This window comes from Vipera ursinii (genome assembly GCF_947247035.1).
Source record: "Vipera ursinii genome assembly, chromosome: 1".
NCBI classification, from domain to species: Eukaryota; Metazoa; Chordata; class Lepidosauria; order Squamata; family Viperidae; genus Vipera; species Vipera ursinii.
In genome coordinates this window covers 325335314-325356610 of record NC_139512.1, presented here as the reverse complement: position 1 = coordinate 325356610, position 21297 = coordinate 325335314, and the positions used below count along the sequence as shown (strand labels likewise).

Below are 21297 nucleotides of genomic sequence, written 5' to 3'. Positions count from 1 at the left end.
AGTACTGAACATAGCTAATGTAATGCACATAACAGAAAAAGCAGGGGAGGAAAAAAGAAATGTTTGTCTGTAGCCACTAGCCAGTCTCTGAATTATTGTTCAGAGATAGTATTTATATATTGGTAACTTTTTTTTAAAAAAGGGGGAGGATTAAGAGAAAGGAGAACCACTACTCATGTCTGTGTTATGAAGCTTGTACACTTAGTACTATTCTGAATTCTTCCAGGGTTTTATTATTTTGCATAGTGTTCACAGCTTCATTAACTTTGATTCTATTTTCTTAATCTTGCATGCTTTTTCTGTTAATCATTCTACAATAAGATTTGGGCTAGCCATTGTTTTGGAACATGTCATTAGCATTGCTTTAACTTTTGAGGTTACTTGCATTGCTGCTAACTGTCCTTTCTGTCCACGGCCACAGACAAAGGTATGGACTTGCAAGAACAACTGGGTCATGCATGCTCAGCCAGGCAAGAAGATTTTGCTGCTGCCTCTCTTGATGCTACTGCTTCTCTTCCCTCCCTCTCTACTCTTTCAGTCAATCCTTTTAAAGAGTATGCAGCTCTTGATACATTATCAGATGAACTATCTGCAAAACATAGTTACAGTCAAATTGGAAGTGGTGTGTTTAAACTTACTACCCAAACTGCACAAAACCCATTCCTTGCAGATGATGACAATGAATTTGCAAATGTAAAATCTTCATATGCCGGGGATCATTCATTCTGCCTATTTCAGACTAAGGAACCATTGGATGCTAAAAGAATTCCTGATACAGAAGAATTATCCATATGCCAACAGGATTTGTCTCTAGAATCACCTATTGAATTATTTGTAGAGCAAGATAAAAAAGAGTGTCTTGAAGAGGGGAAGCATGCTATCTATGATCATGGTGAAAATATAACTTTAGTTGATAATCATTATTCAAGAGATGAATATGCAGATTTAAAGCCTTTTGAACTCTCCTGGGTTAGTAATGATTTTAAGGATGTATCTGAGAATGAGGATAAATTAGGAAGTATTGCAGACAAATACGTTGAGGAAGCTAAGGCTCTGCCTGCCCACAAAGTCACTGAAAAAGAGAATGAAAGCAGCAATGAAGATATTTCTTTCCCCAACACTCCAGAGGCCTCAAAGGAATCTTCACAGTCTTACATTACTTGTACAGAATTTGAATCTTCAGAGAAAATTGAGAGCAACATGATTACATCTCTCTCTCTAACAGAAGAAAAGACATATGAAAATAAAACAGATGAGAAAAAGATAGCAGAAATGATGGACCAATTTGGCAGTACCCATATTGATTTGACAAGTGGCCAAGAGCAGAAAGTTGATTCAAAGAAAGAAGAGATTTTGTTGAAGAAGGTCTCTGATACTAATGTCCCTGAAGGTCTAACTCCAGATTTGGTTCAAGAAGCTTTTGAGAGTGAACTTCATGATGTAATTAGTCCCAAGCTTGCTTATGAAACAAAGATTGATTTGGTTCAAACATCTGAGTCAACACAAGAGTCTTTGAATGTTGCTGTACAGCTCTGTCCTTCCTTTGAAGGAGGGTCTGAAGCATCTCCATCCCCTGTCTTACCAGATATTGTTATGGAAGCACCATTAACTGCAAACTCTGCTGTGGTTGGAGGGTCTCTTGTGCAGCTTGAAATATCCCCTCTTGAATCTGCTGATGAATATGAGAATGATTATGAGAAAGTAATACAGAAATTTGAGAAGCCTCCATCTTATCAGGAAGCAACAAATGTACCAAAACTCCAGGCAAAAGAAGTCACAGTTGAAGCTGCTAAGAAACCTGACAATGAGAGTAAACCACCTCTAGAAGATTTAGATACTTCATATATATCAATTGCATGTGATTTAGTTAAAGAGACCAAAGTATCTTCAGAGTTCACAGATTATTCGAAAGCGAAGATCACGGAGTACATATCACAACCTGTGCCGGAATACAGTGAGCATCCTGAAAGGTCCTCATTGCCATCTGACAAAAGCTATTCATTTAGTGATCAACCAGAAATTAATCTTGTGCTGAAAGAAGAAGCTATGAAAGGATCATTATTTGAAACAACTACCAATATTATACCAAATGGAGGCCAGAAAGAGACATATAAAGAAGTACAATCTTCTGTTACTGAACCATACTTGGAGTCATTCCAGCCTCAACTGGAAACTTCAAAAACTGAACCAACTACTTGGTGTTTGGAAGCAGAGGCTGCAGATCTAGTTAAGAAAGAAAAGACTCCACAGCATCATATGGAAGAACTTGGTGTGTATACTGATGGGTTTTCTGTTTTTAAGGAACCCATAGTGAAAGAAAAAATTGTGCTGCCTGTACAGTCCTCTCCAGAGGCAGATAGCACAGTCCCTTGTCAAGTTGACAAGCTGATGAGAAGTACCGAAGATACATTAAAGGAGAATGAAAGTAAAAAACTTTATGAAAATCTTCAAGCTGAGCTGATACCACCTGCTTACCAAGAAGTAGCACAGGATTTGTCTCTAAAAAATATACATATCAAATTTGAAGAGCAGGATCCTCCTTTAGAAAAATCCTCTGAAGACCTGGACAGAGAAGTACATGAAGCAGCCAGGGAGCATTTTCCCCCAACTGATGTTACTCCTTTGCCCTCAGAGAAAAAAGTAGTCAGTGTGAGAAAGGAAGCTGAGAGCCAAGATGTTTCTATTAAAGAAAAGGAGAAATCCCTTTCTATGTTTTCATCAAAGCTGAGTGAGCCTTCAGGTAATTTGCTTTAACTTCTTTTGCATATCATTAACTATTTACATTTCTTCTGCATGTTATGTTTCTGTTGTGTGTGTATTCATATTATACAAATCTTCTGAGAAAACAACTATGTTCTTTGCTTGCCATTGTTCTGATCATAACAGAAAGTAGATGCTGCAGCTTAAACTGTCTTTGTGAACTTTTCCCAGCTCGATTCTCTCTGCATGCTTCCAACTTCCAGAATTCTGCTTGAGTATAATGGCTGGGAAATCTGGTACCTGAAATTCCAATATTCTTACAGGGAATTATGTGAGTTTTAAATACGAATTTATTGAGATGCTGGTGGGCGTTAGTGCAGTGCTCAAATGCAACTACATTTTATTTATTATTGAAGCTTCTGGCCTACTTACTGCAATCTCATTTTTATATAGTGTGTTTAGCTCTTCCATTTTTCAGATCATGTTGAGTAGTTCATTAGAGAAAAGATATGTAGTAGCAGTGCAAAAGGCAAGACCCTTGGTTTGGAATAAGAAGGAAAAAGATTTAAAACAGCTATTGTTAAGGTCTTTATATAAATTGGTAGTGTGGCTTTGTCTGGCATACTTATACAGGCCTGGTTGTGTTGTTTCAGAAAAAGTACCTCACAGTTGGAAAACAGAAAAAGTAGAGTACTGAAGCTTAGCTAAAATGAAACTTTTGGGCATTTTACAAGTAAAGGGTAAATATGATGGTTTAGTAAGATTAGCCTTTTTAAGCCTTATTTGTTCATTTCTTATGTTCAAGAATTTGCTTCTATTAGATTTTATTTTGGAAGAGGTTTGAATAATTGTACCTGACAGTCCATATGTGATTTGTTTCTAACAAGAGGGTAATTTAGTTAACAAGAAGGGTGGTTTAGCTTCTTTCCTTTGTATTTGCTTATGTGCAATTTAGATGGTTATCCTGAGGATTATACATTATATTAAGTTTGAGAACTGGAGCTTTTTTAATTTTATATTTTCCAGTAGAATTATGATCATTCCATAAATTAAAGAAGCAACCATCTTTTTGACATTTTTAGATGTGAGTAGAATTGGTTGACCATTATTGGACTAATTGTTCAAGCTGTATTGATGGCATTACACATTTTATTTTGTTGGCTATTTGGTTCCTCATCCAACATGAAATTCAGAACCTGTCAGGACCCACCCCAATCCAAATCTTAGGAAAACAAAAAACTTGGAGTCAGTTCTAGTCCAAAAGGAATTTTTACTAGGACATGCTTGGTTGTGGAAATACAAGACAGGACTTGGTATTGTTTTACAGATTGAAACTTTATAAAGAGTTCCCGGTTCAACCCCCCTTCCATTTGGTCAGCCCCCCATCATTTTACTTCATGTCATCCCTTTCGTGGGAAAAAGGGAACTTCAAATCTTTATGGTTATTGCCTTCTTCCTTTACAGATTCAAATGGAGACACAGGCCACAGATGCCTTCTTCCCTAACCCTCCCCTTTGTTCCCCCAGTTCAAAAGGTTTCCCTTGGTCTTTGAAATAACCTAAGGCAGGCTGAATCCACATCCGCTCCTCCTTCCTTGGGAGATGGCAGAATCCATGGGGGGATAATATTTTAAACATACTTTTATGAATGTGATATAAATGGATTCTGACAGAACCTATTTTAGCATTAAGCAATATAAAATGAAAACCACAGCTACACAGTATGGTATTCTGTGAAACAATATCAAGTTAAGTACTCTTTTACATCTGTTATTAAAACCAGCTATATCCTGACTCTTAGAATACAAATCCTTTCAGGTGGCTTTAAAAATCTTTAAAACACATGCATATACCATTTCACTACACATAACAAGTAAGGTGAAATATTCTCATGACACAGCTGATGTACAGCTTTTCAGGAGAACAGATAGGACAGGTTCTGCATTTTCATGTGCCCTATTAAGAGCCGTGGTGGCACAATGGTTAGAATGCAGTACTGCAGGCTAACACTGCTCATTCTAGGAGTTCAATTCTGAGCGGCTCAAGGTTGACTCAGCCTTCTATCCTTCTGAAGTTGGTAAAATGAGGACCCAGATTGTTGGGGGCAATATGCTGACTCTGTAAAACCGCTTAGAGAGAGCTGAAAAGCACTATGAAGCACTATATAAATCTAAGTGCTAAGTGCTAGTGTTTACTGTGTGGCAAGGTCCTGTTTTTTAAATTTTTATTTAAACACATTTTATGCAACTTTTTAAATATTAGTAACAACATACCTTAGACCAGTGGTTCTCAACCTTTTCTATACCTTGCACCCCTAGAACACTTCTGATATATTCTCACACCCCTTACAAAAGTTCAAAATAACGGCAATGAATTATGCATATACACTGTAATTTTGAAAACCCACGTTTTTGCACCCACTGGAATATCGTCTCGCGCCCCTGGTTGGGAACCCCTGCCTTAGACACAACATGCTCATTTGAGATACTACAACTCTTCAGCATGTGACCTGGATTAAAACAGTAAAAATGAAAACAAAGGAAAAATATGCCACTATGACCATTTCATTTGCCTTGAGAAAATTAAAACTTAATGTAGAAAAAAAACATACAATTTCCCCACAAGGTCTCCTGAAATAGCTGTCTTTTAATGGCCTTTCTAAAGGTTGGAACCAATTTAATTTTAGGGGGAATGCTGTTTTTCCTGAATTGCATTACATTGGTCAACCTACTAGCTCTCACACACATACACCCTGCGGCTTCTGCTGTCGGCTGTCACTAAACTTTATGTAGCACTGTGTCCTTCAAAGACTATATGGAAAAGGATGCTCTTCAATCTCTACTAGTTTTTTTTAATAATAATGAAGGAGGAATCATCCTAACCTTTTGGGCAAGCTATTCCAAGGTAAGGGGAATGCAACCAAAGAAGGTCAGGGGGTGAGAATATGTAGCATGTCTTTTTAGCATGATATATTGGGCTGCAAAATTTATCTAGAATTTGACGTAGTTACAATTGGTGCCATAAGGATGTTGTAGGATTTTACCTGCACTTTAACTTGGACTTAGAACTAATTTGCAACCAGTGCACCCCTCACAATATCAATACCACTTTGTTATACTGGTTTCTATCAGCCATAAGGAGGCAGCTGCATTCTATACTATCTGTAGGTTTGGCAAGGGCAGCCCATATAAAACAAATTACAATTGTATAATCAGAAGATGACAATGGCATGAATTAGTGTAGTCATTGTCTCCTTGATCCAAAAAGGTTGCAACTGTTGAATGTGCTGAAACTAACCAAAGGCTGTTGTTATGCCCATCTCACCAAGAGTGGGTAGCATACTGCAGATATAGGGGGAAAAACTTGAATTAAACTCTAATTAAAATAAAACCATAAGAAAGAAGTTTTTCAGAAGATGTATTGATATTTAAAAAACATAGGTGTTACTCTGTAGGCCAGTTGCCTCAAGAAATTATTGTAGGTATTTTGAAGGTATTTTGTCTATGCACAGTCCTTACCTGGTCCTGTTCAGCAGGGACTTCTACCTATTTCTGTTGTTGCGTTGATTTTTTTGCCACAATGTAAAATTTTCCATTGCTAAACCCTATGGTGCATATGCATTAGGTGAAAAGTCCTGTGAATTCACCAGAAATGGTTCTTTACATTGTTCCATAATACCATTTTAATGTCTGATTTCTGTTAAGTGCATATGTGTGCTTTAAAAAAAGTATTTTCAATTATCTGAAAATTTTATAATGAACAGTATCCTGAAGTTGTGTGCCCGAAACTTGGCAATTAAATGGCTAATTCTTGGAAAAGAAAAATTATTCATTTATTTGTTAGATTTATATAGTCGTCCTTCTCAAATATATGACTCTAGGCAGCTTGTAAAATTAAAATAATTTTAAAAATGTGAACAATTGAGGTATCATTTGTCTATAATAGTAGTTATTCTAAGTTTTGGTAATGAATTTTCTTAAGATAACTGATAGTTCAACTGATTAATTGATCAAAATGTGCTGCCAGGTGTTATATTTTGCCTTGATATTTAGCTTTCGTACTGTATAATTATCCTTCTGGCCTTTTTGAAAAAAGAATAGATTATCTTCACAGTTAATTTTAGTTAAAATGGTAGCTATGTTTTTTTTACTTCAGTAAAAATGTCAACCAGTTAGATTCATTTCAGTACCAATGTATAATTTAGGCCCTTCTTAATTAATATTTAAAAAGTATCAATTAGGCTCTTAGAACAAAAACATTAATATATGTAGTAAGAGGATTGCTATTTTTAAAACTTGTCTTATATGTTGAGCCATGGAAACCTGAAACCCAGTTATATTTTCAAATAAATTTTGCTTATATTGCCTGAATGAAACTAATTTTATGTCTACTATAAACTGGGCATATCAGTTTTGTAGAACAATGCATTTAAAATGTGGAGGGATCACTGTTAGCTGGAGAATATCATTGCCCTAGTTAAAAATGGGCTATTAAGATCATAATTACAGAGAATGAAGAAAGAGCTCTCACAAGGATATAGAAGCCTGGCTTATAAAGCACTATATTTTGTTCAAAAATACAAAAAAATCAGCATGATCTCACTTCTAATTAATGTTATTGCCAGCTTTTCTTTGCAAGGATAAAGAACTCATTAATTACTTATTAGTTGCTACAAGATCATTAGATGTTTAACTTTGTTTAGAGTTCATCAGTGGGGTTAAATAGTTTTAATATTTTTATTTGAAATGCACTTAATATCTAAGTACAATGTAAATCATAAAAATATAATGCAATATAGACCAAGATCAGCAATATAATAATTTAAAACTTTATAATTCCAGTTTGCTATAGTTTACAAGTAGACAATATATTTTATACATATTATTAAAATATTTAAAGCAAAAGAGATTTCACAAACTTTAATTTACTTTATATAGCCCTTTTATTGTATTCTAACATGTATTCTGTCTCGCTTTGAGCACCATAGTTTAGAAAGGATTTAGAGAAACCAGAACGTTGTCAAAGAAAGATGATGAGGAGATTTAAATTGAAATGTTATGAAGAATGATTGAAGGAATTGGAAATGTTTATTCTTGAAAAGATTGCAAAGAGGGTTTATGATAATACTCTTCAGGTGTCTAAAACGATGTTATCACCTAGAAGTTTACAAGAAGTGTCCTCCATTGTTTCAGAATGCATGTACAAATTAATGGATTTACATGTAAAAGAAGGCACTGAATCTTAATTGGATTTCAGTATAGAATCTGGTTTGAAACTAGGTATCATGTGCTTTTGGGCAACTTGGACAAGTGCAACCTTTATATAGGCTTTTCAGGTTTGGAAATTATTTCACATATGTGTTCCTATTCCAGATTTCCACTGGGTGATTATTAATTTGATCCATTAATTTGGTTGTGCCTTACTTTGAAACTATTTAAAAGCAGGCTACAAATACTTAAGTAGTTCACCTAGAATTCTGAAATTCCAATTACTTTAGAAAGTTACAAAAATCTAAAGTAGACAACTGGTGCCACCTTCTGTTTATAAATGAAAAGTCATCTTTTAATTTTTTTCTTTACTGTTGAGTAGTTCAACATTTATTTTTATAAAATTCCCTTTTTACCTATATGTTAGTGCTACTAATTAATTACATATCCACAAGATGACTGTGTACACACACACACACACACACACACACACACACACACACACACACACACACAAGTGTCTAACAAAAAAGTCTAAGCTGAGGTCTGATGAAGCTTAATGTTAAGATTTATGAGCAGTTTGCCTTTCTCTTGGCCTTTTTTTCCTTAGTTGATTCACTGTACTTATTTCAGGCATAGAAGAAATAATACTAAAATAATTGTGCAGTGAGGTTTTGTGTGTTAGAAATATGCTAACACATATTTCTAAATGTTTAAATGTTCATCCTCAGTATGGATTATATTTTTCTTTAAAAATATTTCTATTAATACATATACTGTCTCATGTATTTTCCACAAGATTCCAAACATTCTCAGGAAAGTTCTGCCCTATGTATTACAACATCAATGTGTCCCTCTCCCCCACACCATTGGATTTTTGTACAATCAACAAGTAAATGGTTGCAGATTGAACTGAGGAATCAGTAGCCTAGTTACAGATTGTACTGCGTCAGTTTGCCTCACACCCAGAAGACAGTCAGGTGATTTAAGTCCTGCAGCAGTTGTGCAGCAAGCGAGAGACTGCAGACCTCTGCTGGAGGAAGCTTGACGTTTCATGTCTCAGTGTTTTATTTCTTCAACTGCAGCATTGATATGCATAATTGATAAACCGAGTTGAAAGGGCAGATCCACTGTGAAGAGAGATGGACAGTCAGCCGAACAGTTGGAAGGATAAGGGTATTTGCATTTTTACTTTTATTGTCAGTCTTTATGGTGCTACCGGTTGACTTCTATACAAAAAACTTATAGTATGCATGGTGTAGGGGTAAATTTGTAGCATATGTGATGGTAAATTTTGGTGGAATAAAAATCATTTAAGAAACTAATGCTAAATATGGGGGAGAGATTATTTGTCTGACTGCAAATGTTATAGTGGATTAAGCCTTGTCATCTGACAGCATTGAACAGCTTGTCTTTGGTATGCCCTGGCTGAGCAAATGTCAGGGCCAGCTTCAGTTTAGCTGATACATTAGCTCTGGGTTTTTTTGTCTATTAAATGGTGGTGTTTAAGGTAATACTTGTTTTGTGGGTTTTTATTTTTCCCATACAGCATAACCATCTCCACTCTTTTTAAGAAAACATGTAAAATCAATGAAGAACTAACTGTTTCTTCCCTAGTTTCCTTCCTTCTCTGTTTCCTAGGTCTCCTGGCTATTTTTAGATGCTAATGTTATTTGAGGTCTCCTTGATTTACAAAACGATCTAGTTTAATATTCAGTGTTTCAAATCTCTAGCAATCTGCTATAAAGAAGTAACTCCAGGTAAATCACTGACCTTTGTCCCTTCAATCTCCGTTCTTGTAAATATCTGTGTTGTGAAAATGTTAATTTTAAGTCTGGGCCTCAAATTTTAGCTTCAGTTCAAGTGGCCAGACAAAAACTTACTTTTTAAGTATGTTTGTTTTAAGCAGAACTGTCTGGGATGGTTCGGGTATGTGGATAATGGAGAATCCTAGCCAAGATGGTAGGGAGTCTAAAGTTCATAGCTATGGTTTCAGAAATATACAAAGCTTGAATAAACACATTGTTTTTTATTTGCTTTAGTTATACTTTTTCTGCTTCTTGATGTTTTCAGTTCATCAAATTGGACATGATATCAAACATAGTAAAACAAATTTTATCTTTTCTGATAAGTTAATGCTTTCAAATGTGGCAAGTTTGTGGTAATCTTTTAGATGCTTATTTAGTGTGACGAACAGCATCAAAACATGAAATATATAATTCTAAATGTTGTAAAGGATTATTTTACTGATGAGTTATATTGCAGACTTTCTATTAAAATGAAATGTTACATATTTTTATTATATTGCCACATAGTTCCATTGTACATGATATCTATCATCTGTGTGAAGATTGTACAATTTTTACAGTCAGAAATGTTGAAAACCAGATTAGAACCAGTAAAGTGCCTTGATCCAATGAAGTGGTTGCCAGGGGATTGATTGTTGCATACAATTCTATATATTACCTCAGTTATGATGCTTCCATACACATTTCTGGTTTCAGGTGAAATTATTTAAATCATTTAAGGTGCTTGGACTTTTACACTTGGACATAAATCAGTCTGAAACAAAATAGAAGTATCTGTTTTTCCCAATGGTCCATTTTCAGGAGGCAAATGGACTTTCTTGTTTTTCTTTGAAGATGTTTCGCTTCTCATCCAAGAAGCTTCTTCAACTCTAACCAGATGGTGGGGAATGGAAGGATTTATATTCCTTGCAAACAGCTGTTCATTTGCATTCTTTTAGAGAGTTGTTGGGACCATTTGGAGGTTTTCTATGTCCTCGGAGTTACCTGAGTAGTGCAAATCTGTGTGGAGCCTTCTGGCTGCAGGATGTTTTCTAGATATTGTTACTGCGGCTACCATTTTGTGTAAAAATCACCAAAGCTTTAGATATTTATTAGTGGGCTTGAACAAAAGTGACTAGAATTATGTTTTAGCCATTAATCAACTTCAAGACATACTTGCATGTACTAGGAAAAAAACTTACAAAGTCCAAGTATGATTAATGAATTCTAAGGCAATAAGGGCTACACCACTTTCCCAAAATTTTATTTGCAAGAAAACTTCAGGGGATGAACATTTACTCATTAACTATATGCACAAGATGATCAGTTAAATATATTTTAAGAAATCGTTCTTTTCTGCCATCAAAAAGAGTGAGTAATAGAGAACTCAAGGGATTAGCATTTTCTAGTATTCAAAAAGTGCTGATCTAAAATTTGCCAGTGTGTGTACTGTGATGTTACTAAAACTGCTGCATAAAGGGAATATGTGTTATATAGTGTAGGAACATCTTTGGTATTATTGACACTGCAAAGATAAGCTAGGCATGCCTCCAAGTTAAATGCATTTTTCTGAGGAACTGGCAGTAGGCCTTATTTTTTCGTTGGGTTTTGTTTGATTTACATTTAGATTTTGATAGTAGAGGGTACTTATAGTTAAAAATACTGGGCAGCTAGGGTTTGTTTTTTCTTATCTGTCAAAAAATGAATCATACATGTGTGGTTGGGATTTTTACCCATAGGAGATTCTGACTCTGCATTATATATTTGCTGAAAGCCTGAGAAATGATTGATGTAGACCAGGATTGTATAATATTTTTAAGGATCATAAATGGTAAGATCAAGAGAAAGATATACATGGCACCAATTTACTTATAATTTGAATTAAGGAATAATATTCATTTGTGCCTTTTATTGTATTCCAAAGCTTCAGTTTGCTGACAACTTTTGGAAAAGTTCTGTTAACTAATTATTTGACTTAGCCTGGTATATATGAGTCACAGCTATGGTAGCTGTTTATAGCTGGTATATATGAGTCACAGCTATGGTAGGTGATGACCTACAAGGTCAGTTTGCAATGTTGTAAATCTTTGTGCTGTAAACCTTTGAACTGTATCTCTTACCTTGAAACTTCTACCTAAAACGTTTGCAATATGTAATGGCATGCTAAGAGCATGTTCCCCAGACCCTATCAAATATGGCTCTAATAAGAAATATCATAGGCAGTAGAAAATAGTCCTTGTACTTGAAATGGTGAATGCGCCAACACTGGAGGTTTTTAAGAAGAGACTGGACAGCCATTTGCCTGAAATGGTATAGGGTTTCCTGCCTGAGCAGGGGGTTGGACTAGATGACCTCCAAGGTCCCTTCCAACTACTACTTCTTCTTCTTCTTCTTCTTCTTCTTCTTCTTCTTCTTCTTCTTCTTCTTCTTCTTCTTCTTCCTATTATTATTATTATTATTATTATTATTATTATTATTATTATTATTATTATTATTATTATTATTATTATTATATAAGTTGGTTACTAATACCAAATCTTTACTAGCTTGGGTGGTGTCTTACTATTTGTAAAATGCTATAAGAATATAGTAGTGCATTCATTGATATCATAATATATCATGTTGCTTTGCTGCTATTCATAACCTAGAACTTCGTTCATGATATTGAATTTGTTCTGGGCTTTCAGTTTATGCAGACTCTGGGATTTCATTCTTATGCGGGCAACAGAAAATACACTTTCAGATTCTTAAATGTGGGTCACTAACTTTACTAAAGAAAGTTGAAGTTCTAATCTCTCAACTTTGATTGGTTTTAAATTTAATCTTAGTGTAGATTAGTATTGCATATGACACAAGAGATTACTGTTCTGTGATTCTCTGCTTTCTGTAATGAATTTCTAGACATACTGTTTTTAAATAATCATACTTGCAAAGCTGTCTGCTCTGCTAGCTATTGCTCAAGGAGATAATGTAGATTGTTGTCAATTTACAATCATAATTGGGATGGAATTTTGGTCATAAATTGTCATGAGTCAAAATACCATGTGATCAGACTATTTTACAAGCGTTTTTACAGTAGTTATTAAGCAAGTCACTGGGGTTATTAAGCAAGCCACATGGTTGTAAGTACAACCCATTTTATTCAATGGGCATTTTTTGCCAGAAAATGCAACCATATGACTGCAAGATGCTGCAGCCTATTGTAGATGCAAGCATTCGAAATGTGATTACTACCGCCATGTCTGTGTGGCGGTCATAACTTTGAGGATTGGTCAGAAGTAATTTTTTTCAAACGTGCTGTAACTTTGAATGGCCATTAAACAATTGGTTATAGATCGAGGACTATGTGTAAACTTTTTAGATCCTGGATACAAAAAGAGTAGCCAACTCTAAACTCTAAATTCAAGGCAATTGCCTGAGGTTGTTAATTTACCATTCTCTAGTTGCCTTTATCCATAATTAACAGCAAAAACAAGAAGATTGCTCCTTCCATACTAAAATGGGGATGACCACATTAGTTTTTGGAGTGAGGGTAAATAATAAAAACATTTTCATTATTTATTGAGGCAGTTCATGTAAATGTATTGATTTCAGTTATTCATACCTCAAATCTTGGGGGTTTTCTGTGGCAAAAGAACTGCACAACAGTGACAAACATGTCAGAATCAGGAAATTGGTGATGGTATGTATCATATAACTTAATCAAGCCACAGCATTTGGAAGAAAGCATATACAGAGTGGAAGGGAGAACACACTGTCCTTGCAAAATTCTTTGTTAATTTGAAATGTCTGCTGCTGCTGACTTTAACTTATGGACTGAGAGGCTAATGCTTTCTGTTTTAGCCAGCCAGTTATTTTATGCAAGATTTCATTAATTCTGTATATCCACAGTGAAATTTGCTGTTCAGTTTTGTTCTAGAATAATGACGCATTATTAGAGCATAAAGCCTTGAAAATGGCAATCAGAGGATCTTCAAAAATTGCCACCAATTTTGATTGTGACAGAAGAATATATACATTAATGGTATTACCAAAATTAAAATTAAATCTGATTTAATCTTTGTCCTGACCCTGTCCAGTTTTTGAAATGTGTGCCCTTTTGTATGCATTGAAGATCAAGTCACGACTTGACTAAGAAAAAATTGCATATTTCATTTAGAATGCATATAGCTTTAAATTCTGATTATGCAGTAGATAACTAATCTTGGTTGATCTTAAAAAGCTAAGTTGGTTTGGATCTGGTTAGTGCTTTGAGGAGTACCCTTGGAAAATCTGGCTATAAATTTTACAGGAAAATAAAAAATTGAAAGGGGGCATTGGCAAATTACAGTACATTGTCAAGGATGAACATAACATGAAGGTGTCTTTAAAGTCCCTAGGAAATGAGTTTGACTCCAATGAGTCTACTTCTCCCCACCCCCAACCCAAGAGAATCAGATTTGGTAAAAGGAGAAATTGGCAAAAGAAACATTAAAAATGGATTGGGTCTAGCAGGGGACTGCAGAGGGGGAAAAACATAGCAGTAAAAATTCTTCCAATACATCTCTGCCCACAGTTGGGTAGTATCTAAATATGTTGCCAGCTTCTCCATTTGAAGCTACTTGTCATGTGACCCAGTGTGTGACATTATTACTGAGGTTGAAAGAATTCCTGCAGACATCATCTGCTTGCTTTAGTGAAGTAAAAGAGAGATGAAATTGTGAAATGCTAACTTCCCCCTCAACTATAATGTTTGAAAGAGGGGTCTCAAGAATTAGGATGAAGGCAGGGGGAGTTCAGCACCCCATATCCTTCTATATAGTTTTGATCTTGTATAGGGAGGATTGTATGATTCCTTTTTGAAATGGAATACCCAGTGATTGTTTTGCTTGTTTCTAAAATCAAATTGTGTTCCATAATATATAGTTGCAAAAATGATGTTCTGCATTCCAAAGAATTACAGTGGCATCAGCCATTGTACTATAGCTTAACATATTTTCTAATAGTCTGGAGTTTTCTCACTGTAGGTGTGAGGCAGTTCCATTTATTGGAAGACCTTTGTGTGCCCTAGCAGGAAGTAGAAAGATTTGCTAATCTACTGTAGAAGCCCAGGCAACGGTCCTAAAATGGATGCCAGGAGTGGTGAGCATGTGAGGTTCTGGCTTGTGTGAAATGAACTTTTGAGTATTAAGGGATTTCATAGGGGTGTAAATTTATATTGTCAGGGATAACCAATAGGATAGGCAATAGCATTGCAGTTGAGAGTATAGTCATTTTTTAAAGTTTTGTATCAAGAGATTTATGTTTTGCCAAGACACTTCTTTGAAAAGTAAAAAAAAAAAAGCTAAATAAATGAAAATGTATGTGAGGCACAATTGTAGCAGTACTATTTTTAAATACTGTATACCATATGACTATTCTTGCTTATCAAATGTAGCGAGCAATCTTTATTTCAGAGAAGGCCTGATTGCTTTATCTCCTGAAAGAATAAAATACTTCTTGTTTTGCATGTTTTTATTTTAAAAAGTTGCCTCTGAGTCAGTAATAATCTAAGCAGGTCTCATTTTCAGGGGCGCATTTAGCTTCCGTTTTGAAATGAAAAATGATGCTTTTTTTCTGCTATGTAGCTTAAGTGTATATTTTAATTATATGTCATCATAAATTTGGAAATAGCTTTCCTGTAAGTTTTAGTGTTGAGTATAAAGTTGGAAAAAAAACACCTATCTATATAATGTGTACATGCATAACCTATGAGATATAATTTTATTTTTCAATATGTACACCAGGCATGGAATAGGCCCTTTAAGGCCGTTTTTTTGTAAAGAAAGAAATGATTATGAAGTTAAAGAGCAAAAATAGAAGGATTCAGAAAGATAAGCAACTGTCAATACTGTTTATGTTTTAGGAAAGAGTCCAAAACTTAATTAACATTTTTATTAAACTTAATATATTTTGCATACTGTAGTCCAGCGTTTCCCAACCTTAGGAACTTGAAGATGCGTGGACTTCAACTCCCAGAATTCCCCAGCCAGCTATGCTGGCTGGGGAATTCTGGGAGTTGAAGTCCACGCATCTTCAAGTTCCTAAGGTTGGAAAACGCTGCTGTAGTCTATATGTAATGTTTCCAACATTTACTATCTAATACAGTCTTCATTGTAAGTTTGCCTTGATCAAAGTATTTTAAAGGAGAAAAAAAGAAGCAGCCTTGTTATCGTCATTAGCGTTTTTCTAGTTCCACATTTTCTGGGAATACTACTATGTTGGTAGTGCTTTTCACAAATCATGGAGAAGCAGGTTAATGTTCTTTTAGAATTTAAGCATTCTTTTCCTTAAATAAAGATCTCCAGTTGTTCTATGCTGGTGAGCACATATGCAATTTTGCAAACAAGATGTAGTTGCTCACAAAACTGGTGGCCCAGAGAGGTGCTTGCTCATTCCGAATTTTGAAGCCATGGAAGACATTACTTATTTGATTGCTTGTTTGTATCCCACTTTTATTACTTTCTACAAATAACTCAAGGCGGTAAACATACCCAACACACCTTCCCTTTTTCCCCTCAACAACCTTATTAGGTGGGTTGGACTAAGAGAGAGTGACTGACCCATTTATCACCCAGCTGGCTTTCATTGTTAAAGCGGGATTAGAATAGTCTGCTTTCTAGCCTGTTGCCTTTGTCATTAAACCAAACTGGCTCTTTGTAGTTTGTTTACCAGAATTCTATCTCTGTATCCTGTTTGCAGCTTGCTGTTGTTTTTTTTCCCTGGGCAGATTAGGCATGCTTCACATCATTTTCATTTTCTAAGAAAATTTATGGAGCCGAATCGTGGGACCAACCACATTCTGGGATGTAAAAGTGATGACAGAAGCTAATGATTTTGCTTTGCAATATGCCATTTCCCATTGCATTGTTAAATGTGCAGGGTAAAGTGAGGCAGGGAATGTACAGGGGGAGTTTCTATGTATGCTGTTTTAGACCTCAATTTAAAAAAAATAGTTGAGTAAGCATTTGTATTTCTGGTAGATAGCAAATATGGTGTTTGATTATTCTCTTTTATCTCAACAGGGTTTGAAGGAAACAAAGCAAATGGTTTTACATTTCTCAGATTATCATTTTTTTGGTCATCATATTGGAAAATATTGTACAAGTTTTAATGCATGAATAAAGTGTGGGTGTGTGTTTGTTATTGTTACATTTCAGTTTATAACACATTCAGGTTTCGTTGCTATGCTGTAATACTGAAGACTGCATTCTAATCTCCTGTCCTTTAACTTTCTCTTAGTGGTTGACCTCCTATACTGGCGAGACGTTAAGAAGACTGGTGTGGTGTTTGGAGCCAGCTTGTTCCTGCTTCTTTCTTTAACAGTGTTTAGTATCGTGAGTGTGATTGCTTATATTGCCTTGTTCCTCCTGTCAGTGACCATCAGTTTTAGAATATACAAAGGAGTTATCCAAGCAGTCCAGAAGTCAGATGAAGGCCATCCCTTTAGGTAAATATTTGTGCTTTTCCATATTTGTAATTAATTATTTGTTTTATAACTCCTAAACTGCCCAGAGTTATTTTACGGGGGAAATGGGTGGCATAAAAATTTAATGAATAATGATAATGATAAAAGCTTACATTCCAACATATGTCAGAGGCACAGTGATTTGTGATGTCAATAGGTAATCTAGGATTGTGCAGTTCCAAGGATTGTGCATACATAGTTCCCATGAATTTTGCAGATTATTTATTGAATGAGCACTATCTTCTATATTTTTAAATGGGTCTGTTGCTTTGCCAGTACTGTCTGGAACTTTTTTTCATTGCTTTAGACAGCTTTGTTTGTCAGTGATCCACTCTGCAAATCATTTTGATTTTATTTTATTAAATAAATGAATGTATTTTATAATGAAAGAATGGAAATAATGTTTTGAGTCTATTGGTTTCCCCCAAATTTCAGTTACCTTGGTAGCTTAGCTAATTCTTTTAATGTCAAGAGATGGGAGTTTTAAGATAGTATGTCAAGCTGTCCTCAAGGTCTAAAAATTAAAATTTAGGTATTTATTTATAGATGTCTCAATTTTCATAATATTTCAAGTAATCGAGTGGGGATGCAGTGACATTTTGGGCTTAAAGATTGCTGACTGCTGTTTCAGATCTTAATGATTAATATACAAAGTTGTTTGCTTCCCTTGCTGCCCTACCTTGAACTCCTTATAACAAGACTTACATAACAACTATCTAGGGAGCAAACAGCCATTTAAGTGATCAGATGTGATAGAATAACAGCTTATTTTTGTGACCATCTATACGCTTAATCCCTTAAAGATACTTTTCTTATAACTTCTAGTTTATTATGCAGTTTATATTAACATCTCCAACTAGACCGGGATGCCTTGCGCACGGTCACTCATGCGCTCGTGACCTCTCGTCTTGATTACTGCAACGCTCTCTACATGGGGCTACCCTTGAAGACCACTCGGAGGCTCCAACTGGTACAGAATGCAGCCGCGAGAGTTGTACTGGGAGTCTCCCGATACTCCCATGTCACACCTTTGCTCCGCGAGCTGCATTGGTTACCAGTTGTCTTCCGGGTGAGGTTCAAGGTGTTGGTAATTACCTACAAAGCCCTTCATGGCATGGGTCCAGAATACCTTGGGGAGCACCTGCAGCCGGCGTCAACTTCCCTCCGCCCAGTACGCTCCTACAGAGAGGGCCTCCTCAGGGTGCCACCGGTCAAAGAATGCCGACTGGTGGCCCCCAGGGGGAGAGCGTTCTCTGTGGGTGCACCGGATTTATGGAACCATCTTCCGGTTGAGCTCCGGATGGCGCCCGATCTCCACTCCTTCCGGCGCGATCTCAAAACCTATTTCTTTAAACAAGCTGGCCTGGCCTGATGGAACGGGGTGGGATTTTTTATAAATGACTTCATTTTAAATTGTATTAATTTATGGGCATTGTTTAATCATGTTTTAATAATTTTAATTTTTGTATCCAATTTTTATGTATTGCCCTGTTCACCGCGCTGAGTCTCTTGAGAGAAGGGCGGTATACAAATTAAATAAATAAATAAATAAATAAAATAATATATTTGTAACAAGAACCTGAATAATTATTCATTTGTAACAAGAACCTGAATAATTAATCAATGATGCAGTGCTATAAATTGGATGATAGGCTCTTAAATGATGTAATATCCCTAAGGCAAATTTCAGGTAGGAAACTTAATTTTCCTTCCTTTTAAAATAAGAGGTTTGTGTTACGGGCTGCAAAATTGGGAGGGAGGTGGGTAGGACCCAGCTTCAGGTTTTTTTGGTAAAAGTCATATGACTTGAGGAGCATGTCTTGAGACTTGATGTCAATCACCCTTTTTGATATCATTGCCTAGTAAAAAAAAATGAAAATTGCCCAAGGTTATTTTGAAAGTGATTTGTTCAATAAATTAAGAAGATTGCATAAAAGATAAGTAAATGGGTACATGCAGTCTGGTTACCATGCTTAATGGTGATTGGAAGAAATAAATAATATTAGTGACTTCCAGGAGATGCGTGGTGGACTGAAGTCATCTTCACCAAGGCACAGCCAACAACTAGCAGACCAAAGAATGTTGTATAGCCTCTTGTTGCGGGTGAAGAAGGAGAGTGCAAAAGTTGGCTTGAAACTTAACATTAAGAAAACCAAGATCATGGCATCTGGTCCTCTCAATTCCTGGCAAATAGATGGGGAAGAAATGGAGGTAGTGACAGATTTTATTTTCCTGGGCTCCAAGATCACCGCAGATGGGGACTGCAGCCAAGCAATTAAAAGACGCTCCTGTGGAGGAAAGCCATGGCAAATCTAGGCAGCACACTAAAAAGCAGAGACATCACCCTGCCAACAAAAGTGCGTATAGTCAAGGCTATGGTCTTCCCAGTTGCAACGTATGGCTGTGAAAATTGGACCGTAAGAAAGGCTGAGCGCCAAAGAATTGAGGCCTTTGAACTATGATGCTGGAGAAGACTCCTGCGAAGTCCCTTGGACTGCAAGGTGATGAAACCGGTCAGTCCTAGAGGAGATCAACCCTGACTGCTCTTTAGAAGGCCAGATCCTGAAGTTGAAACTCAAATACTTTGGCCACCTAATGAGAAGGAAGGACTCAATGGAGAAGAGCCTAATGCTGGGAAAGGTTGAGGGCAAGAGAAGAAGGGGATGACAGAGAATGAGGTGGCTGGATGGAGTCACTGAAGCAGTAGGCGTGAGCTTAAATGGACTCTAGAAGATGGTAGAGAACAGGAAGGCCTGGAGAAACGTCGTCCATTGGGTCGCGATGGGTTGGACACGACTTTGCAACTAACAACAACAAATTGGATATAGAAAAGAAACTGAAGTTTTAAAAATTAAAGGGGAAAATACAAATGACGAGAAAATGGAAAATGTTTTTCTTATTGGATCTACATTACACAAAATGTTTTCTAGTTAAATCTTTGGAGACTTTGGTGCAATGGGATGTAGAAAAATTGAAGGGAAATCAAATCCTATGACAATAGTTGATTGAATTAAATATTAAGATTGTTGGAAGTAAAAGGAAGGAATATATAGTGGCTTTATTTGACTAAAGACATTTTTTTGCAAAGATTTTTATTGACTTTGCTGACACTAGGATTGAAAAGTTAATGTTTTATGGATTTGCTTATAGATAAGAGATAGCATGAAGAGTTATCTTTAACAACCTTAACATTATTCTTGCAAAAATGGAAAACTAGAAATGTTTTTTTTATTTCAATTGTTAATCTTCAATTCAGGGTGGATTTGATTTAAATCAAGTCAATTTAAATCAGCTCGATTTAAATCATAATTTTTAAAGAGCAACTGTTATATCTGTCCAGCCGCAGCTCCTCCTCTATCTGCTGTTGGCTCACCGATAGTCTGATTCACTTTAATGGGACTGCTTACTCTGCCCATCCTCCATAGCATGGCAGTCCGGTTCAGGAAAAGAGAAGGTCACCAAGCAAGGAATCACCTGGCTGGTGGGGCCTGAAGTAAGCGGCTGCGGGGGCATGTGGGGCAGCTCCACCCCCTCCCCACCTGCCTTGCCTCATTGTGGTGACAGCAGCGCAATGTCCCGCGCAGCCTCCTGCCGCAAGTGGGCTGGCAGCCACATGTGCACCTGCTGGACGGGGCTGTTGGTGCCGCCACTGCAAGGCAAGGCAGGTGTCACAAAAAAATACAAGACATCCCTCCAAAATAAGAGCTAATGCCTCTTTTGGAGGCAAAAATAATATAAGACTGGCTCTTACTTTTGGGAAAACACGATAGTTGGAGAACTACTCAAATTCTTTTATTTAATTAAAACACTTAGAGCCTGGTATAGATGCATTTTTCTTCAAACAATCATACAGTTTGTAGTCTACGTAGATTTGCAAAACAATAGGATAAAAGAATGTTCCTGAACTTAGTTTTATGATTTATCTCATGGTTACTGTGAAATTGTGTGAAAGCATTAATGCAGTGCATGTTATCTCAGTTTGCAAAGTTTGGATTCATTGAATGAGTTTACCAAAAATGTAAATATTGCAGAATATATAGCCTCATGCTACATAACTAAGCTCCATTTCATGCTGAATAAACTAAATTATTAATGTAGAGTAAATAGAAAACTAGATT

At 36.1% G+C, this 21297-nt stretch overlaps 1 protein-coding gene across 4 annotated transcripts in view; it reads left to right on the top strand.

Moving 5' to 3' along the window:
* Positions 1-21297, top strand: part of RTN4 (reticulon 4) — a 42273-nt gene that overhangs the window by 14971 nt on the left and 6005 nt on the right. For 2 of the 4 annotated variants that reach the window (XM_083350704.1, XM_083350705.1), the window contains one exon: positions 16954-17161. In XM_083350704.1, the coding sequence (XP_083206830.1) occupies positions 16954-17161 (208 nt within the window). Of the gene's footprint in view, positions 1-421; positions 2741-8918; positions 9083-16953; positions 17162-21297 lie in introns of those variants that run through there. The other 2 variants (XM_083350707.1, XM_083350706.1) reach the window with 2 other exon arrangements.